At 45.3% G+C, this 6,000-nt stretch overlaps 1 protein-coding gene across 1 annotated transcript; it reads right to left on the reverse strand.

Moving 5' to 3' along the window:
* Positions 1–588: 588 nt before the first annotated feature.
* Positions 589–5,297, reverse strand: LOC121300298 (acidic mammalian chitinase-like). The gene is made up of 11 exons (XM_041228812.1): positions 5,215–5,297; positions 4,877–4,906; positions 4,355–4,559; positions 3,981–4,037; positions 3,518–3,683; positions 3,295–3,419; positions 2,663–2,786; positions 2,220–2,402; positions 2,012–2,128; positions 1,344–1,476; positions 589–1,025 (listed from the first exon to the last, which is right to left on the reverse strand). The coding sequence occupies exons 1-11, from the start codon at positions 5,237–5,239 to the stop codon at positions 814–816; spliced, it is 1,377 nt and encodes a 458-aa protein (XP_041084746.1). The 5' UTR covers positions 5,240–5,297; the 3' UTR covers positions 589–813.
* Between the last annotated feature and the right edge of the window lie 703 nt (positions 5,298–6,000).

Raw genomic sequence — 6,000 nt, forward strand, 5'->3', positions numbered from 1 at the left:
ACTGAAAAATATAAAGGACATATGAGCAAATTACAAACTGTTATGATAATGAAAATGTTTTTAAAGGCTTGGTTATTATCTCTTTAAGATACAGTACGCGCAATAGAAAATCAAAATTACAACACCCGGCCATTGGATGTCACTATGCACTGTAGCAGGCAGTACTAAACCCAAACATAATTGAACGGTGTCTCCCGTTGCTTTCTTTGTTGTACAGGGCAGGTGTTAAATGACTGTTAACTAATGTTTTAAAATCCCCCCTTTTTAACCTTATTATCACTGGTCCCCATTTCCTTGTGCCGAGAATATTGAGGGCGGAAGCTGGGCACGAACCGACGACACTGCGCACTACAAGGGAGCGTCTAAAGCAAAATGGAAAAGAGCCAGGCTCCCATGCATTCGTGGTTTCAAAGCAGAATCAGTTACAGAATCGGTAACGGCTGTGTATCTCACAACACCGCCTGTTACAATCGGATTGCTGCTAGACACTAAGAGAGAAAAAAGTTATAAAAGCCAAATAATTGAAAGGGAAACTTAGGGGATGCACTAAAAAACACACACACACACAAACACACACGCACAAATAAATCATATATTCAAATCTTTATTCAGGCACCGTCACCTGCCTTAACATGAAGAGGGCATTTTGATTCGTTCAGATTTATTTTTAAAAGCTAAAAAAACAAACACACAAACAGGTGTCTTCAGGGGCTTGCTTTTGATCAGATACAAACATTGCGTTAACATACACGTTGATCAGGTTTGGCATTGTCTTGCAGATTAATTTGATAGTGCACTCTTGGAAACAACGTTTTATGGCCAGTCACAGCATTTGCACTTATTTTTGAAAACCAGCCCGGTTGGGCACCTCTGAAGGTAGGTCACCCCTTGGTAACAGTTGTAGAATGAGTTGGGGTCCATGTTGTTGGCATACAGGCCGTCAGGTTTGCCAGCACAGAAACCACTGCTTGTGGTGGTAGAGGATTGGCTGGGACGAAGGGTAGTCGTGGGAGACGGGGGTATTTCTAAAAAAAAAAAAAAAATAATAAAAAAAAGAACATTTATTTTCTTTATTAATGGCTATTCATTATGTGTATGACATATCATATTCTACAGCCTCTCTGTTGGATATTATTCAAATATTAAAATATATGTTGAGAGCTATAACATTGAAAAACTTAACCACGATGCAAAAGAGCCGAGCTCCTCTGCATTCGTGGTTTTAGTGCTATTAACACTCATCTTATCTCACAGCAGGGGACTGAATCGATAACGGCAATGCATCACACAGCACTGCCCGTTCCACTTTGTAAAGGGCATCTTCTGACCCGCGGTGGATTTACCTATATCCAGCAGGGTACGGAGCTTGGTGATAAGAGGGTAATTGCCCTGTCTGCAGAACTGTCCGTTGAAATCATCCAGATCAATAGCCCACACGAAGGCCCCTCCGAACTTGTTGTCCTTCAGATATCGCACCTGTACAAAGGTTAGGGTTAAGAGCAGTGAGTAAAAAGAGCTGTTTGTCACTATTGGGGATCAAGAGAATTAGTTTTATCAGCCAGCCAATAGAAAGCCTCTAAAGGACACGAGTCAGCTTTGGTTATTTTCTTCCCCCAGAGAACTGACTGTAAAGCCTGCATTTCTAATCATTTTTATTGATACCCCCCCCCCCCCCCCCCCCCCCCCCCCCCCCCCCCCCCCCCCCCCCCCCTCCCCCCCCCCCCCCCCCCCCCCCCCCCCCCCCCCCCCCCCCCCCCCCCCCCCCCCCCCCCCCCCCCCCCCCCCCCCCCCCCCCCCCCCCCCCCCCCCCCCCCCCCCCCCACATTTCCCCCCCCCCCCCCCCCCCCCCCCCCCCCCCCCCCCCCCCCCCCCCCCCCCCCCCCCCCCCCCCCCCCCCCCCCCCCCCCCCCCCACCCCCCCCCCCCCCCCCCCCCCCCCCCCCCGTATTGAGTGATGGAAAGATTGCAGGTCCTGTGATGTCTAATAAATAAATGCGTTATGGAAGAAATACCTTAGTTTCAAAGCTTTCAACAGTGTCAAAGCCCACCCACTCGTTCCCCTTGGTGGCATAGGGCACTTTCTGGTCTGTGATCCACTGGATGGAGGTTCCTTCCAGGAAGTTACAAATCTGGAAGAGACATAAGTATTTATTTAAATGGAAGCACTCAACAGCGAAACTAGGTTCACAGACTTGGGTTTGAGTGGAGTCTGCGGCTCACCTCATAGTAAGACCAGAAGCCTGGCTCACGGGTGTACTGTCCTGCCAATGCAGGCCCACTGGCAGGAGCTCCCACACCGGACTGAGCAGAGGATAGGCGGAACGTGCGTCCATACGCAGCGAATCCCATCATTAGCTTCTTCAGTGGAGCTCCCTGGTCATGCCAGTACTTCATAGCATAGTCCTGTGGGAATGGGAAGAGAGAGGGTGAGAAAGAGGGCAGAACGGGTCCCAGTATTTCATCATATGTCTATAAACTGCATAAACTTCTATCTACTGTTTAACTCAAGAATACCTTGCACATTTTTTTTTTTATTATCAGATTAGAGACCTGCTTTTATTACATTATTATGAACTGCATGATAGTTATTGATATCAGTAATCAACGGTCAAAGATTGCTGTTGTGTTGCAAGGTATGGCTTATGGTGTGTCTGTATTCTTACAGTATTGAAGTAGATCATCTGCCCTTGATCAGTGGAGCCACGGTACAGGGGACTGTTGTGGCCTGTGAAGGTTTCCCAGGATCCATGGAAATCGTACGTCATGACATTGATAAAGTCCAGGTACCTGGAGATGCAGATACAGATATATTTTACAAACATACACAGCCACTGGCTTACAGGTATGGATCTCCAGCAGTTGATGTTTTCAAGCCCAATTATGTGTCCTTATGTGTCCTTCTGCTGGAAATACACAGATGAAATGTTAAGGGATTAACCATGAATGTCCATGAAATCTTCATGAACATTAAAGCCCATTTCTATCATAATTCACAAATGGATGAATTACACGACGCTGGTACTGGAACAAGCCAGGAATCTGATCTACTGGGACTAACCTGGGTAGTAGCAGTAGTAGTATTAGTAGTCGTAGTAGTCATAGTAGTAGTATTAGGGGTTACTTAAAGATGCTGATTTGTAATATTGCTTTTAGACTCTGAGACTATTGAGATTAAAGTCTGGCACCCTTTCAAGGTTTAGATTGTACTCAATAGTCACCAAATGAAATAGGTTAATTACTTTTCTACAGATCTTCCTACTGTACCTCCCCAATGACCCAATCATCCATAACTCACTTTGAGATCTCAGCAATCTCATAGCCATTGTCAATGATTTCCTTGCTAGCAGCCACTGCTGCTGTGAGCAGGAGCCTGGGTCTGTTGGTTGACTTCGACTCATCTTCAAACGTGGCCAGAAGTTCCTGAAGAAAGAAAGAGAAAGGCGGGCCAATCAGTGACTTGTATACAGAGAGACCGATTGAACTAAAATAACACGGGCAAGGTTACTGTGGCGTCCCACCTTGACCAGCAAACTGAAATGCTGCTTGTCCTCTGGGGGGCTGCCTCTTGCCCCAGGGTATTCCCAGTCCAGGTCAAGCCCGTCAAAGCCGTGCTTGCGCAGAAACTTGATGGACGACTGGATAAACCTGTTGCGGGTCACTTGAGAGGAAGCCATGATATTGAACCTGGAACAGGCAGGGAAAGGTTTTATCATGAAGCAGTCAGCATGATTGATTTGTGCAGCTACTTTGGACGCTTTTGGGAAGGTGCTCTGACACTGAACAGCAAAGGAAATAAATCAGCCTATCAGATTGTAGGATTTAGATGTCTGTTTTAATTTTTCATGCAACTATGCTTTTTTTTTTTAAAACAGATGTTCTATTATGTTTAGACTAACGGTCTTAAGCAATGGTTTAATGGGGGTTGTGATGAGTTTATTAGGTGTATAAACCACTGTCATGTGGTGTAAGGGTACTGCTTACTGTCTTGTTCCAAAGTTCCAACCTCCAACAGCCAGCAGAGTCTTCAACTGAGGGTTACTATGGAAAGAAAGAAAAGCAACCTGTCAGTCTCCATTGGTGGGATCAGAAGTGGATCTGTGCAATCTGCTTCTGATAAGCTGTGCATTGATCAAAAGTGTAGGCAGTTGTGCAAAAATACAACTACAGATATTGCTTAACATTACATTTGCATTACATCACAGCATGAATGAATCTTCATGTGTCCCGAACCTGACCTCCATCTGGCACTGCCTGTGCTGTTGTAGGGTTTGCATGACTCTACAGTGCCACAATCCTAAGACATACTACCAGATCCCCAAGTGGCAATGACTAAGTGGAGCTCCAGATCCACACACCTGTTTTTGAGGGCATTGAAGCTCTGGTACAGAATCTCGTCATTCCACTCGAAGGTGGTGAGCTCGCTGTTGTCGTTCAGGACGGAGAAGGCATAGATCAGGTGAGTACACAAGTGAGGGTCCACATTGTTGGGCATGTATTTCCCAACATCAGGTCTATACTGGGACCAGTTTGTAAAGTAGCACACCAGCTTGAAGGCAGAACCTAAACACAACCACACAGCAACTTTAACTCCTGGCATCATTAGAAAAATACAAACTTGTAACAATTAATAACACTGTATTGACATGTAGTTAGAGAGTATTTGTGCATTTTAAACAGACTACTCGTTTTTACAAAGCAGTTCCTATTACAATGTAAATGCAGATGTATGGTAATGGTTTTTAAAGATTGTGTTACGCACTACTAAGCTGCTCATTAAAAGATTTTGATTTGAAGCCGTAAATTATTATAGAAAGAAAAGACTTAACAGCTGGGTTATCTCCTCTGTGTAAAACTCATAATAGTCCAACAGTACTTACCAACTTGGAGGAACATCAGCAGGCCCAAGCCTTTTCAGGAGACAGATAAGGATTTAGTTAGAAACTCAAAGTACATGCTAAAATAATGCTAAGTTCCTGGGAATTTGAGTAATAGAAACTCAAAGTACATGCTCCACATAATCAAAGGAGGCAGAGGAAAACACAAACTGGTGGTTCTCTTTTGTCTTTTGAACAACCCGTCTCTCTCTCTCTCTCTCTCTCTCTCTCTCTCTCTCTCTCTCTCTCTCTCTCTCTCTCTCTCTCTCTCTCTCTCTCTCTCTCTCTCTCTCTCTCTCTCTCTCTCTCTCTCTCAAGGTTGTATTATAAATAGGACTTACCTGCTAAAATAGTCAGCAATGTCATTTTATCTCTGCAGTAGCCTCTGTCACACGAAGAATCAAATTAAACTCTGCCGAGTTCTTTTTATACCAAAACAACTGAATGAAGGAAGAGTCATGCAGCACAGTGCAATCGCAAACCATGTGACATGTTCTTTCAACAGAGGAACTGGTTGAGGGCAGTACAATGTAATTGTGCTGCAATGTTTCCTGAGGGTCCTGTTTTGTAACATTGAAAACATGTTTACCACCTTCATAGGGAATGACGAGATTCTGTACCAGAGCTTCAACGCCCTCAAAAACAGGTGTGTGGACCTGGAGCTCCACTTAGTCATTGCCACTTGGGGATCTGGTAGTATGTCTTAGGATTGTGGCACTGTAGGGTCATGCAAACCCTACAACAGCACAGGCAGTGCCAGATGGAGGTCAGGTTCGGGACACATGAGGATTCACTCATGCTGTGATGTAATGTAAATGTAATGTTAAACAAGGGAAGAAGTCTTGAAGGTACTTGAAGGCTGCCGACTCCTTATCTAGAGCTCTGACAAATTGTTTCATAAGGCTCAATTTGATGTGCAGTGGGGGTCCACCAGCGGCTCCCACTTGACGTTGTTCCTCCCCACAGAGAACTCGGTCCGCTGTGGCCAGTTCCGCCTGTGGTAGTGTGCCTTGGTGTCCCTGCTGTCCCAAAGGCAAAGATAGCAGGGAGACTTGGTAAAACCGCCTTGGAGACCCATCAAGAATGCCACCATTTTGAAGTCTCCTATGACCTCCCAGCCGTACTCA

The sequence above is a fragment of the Polyodon spathula genome, chromosome 25 (assembly GCF_017654505.1).
Source record: "Polyodon spathula isolate WHYD16114869_AA chromosome 25, ASM1765450v1, whole genome shotgun sequence".
NCBI classification, from domain to species: Eukaryota; Metazoa; Chordata; class Actinopteri; order Acipenseriformes; family Polyodontidae; genus Polyodon; species Polyodon spathula.

Bases quoted from the DNA above. Each gene is read 5' to 3' on its own strand.
- LOC121300298 (XM_041228812.1), bottom strand. From the start codon at position 5,239: ATGACATTGCTGACTATTTTAGCAG. The intron at 4,907-5,214 runs GTAAGTCCTATT...TCTCCTGAAAAG, and splicing joins ATTGCTGACTATTTTAGCAG to GCTTGGGCCTGCTGATGTTC. The intron at 3,420-3,517 runs GTGGGACGCCAC...TTCTTTCTTCAG, and splicing joins ATTTCAGTTTGCTGGTCAAG to GAACTTCTGGCCACGTTTGA.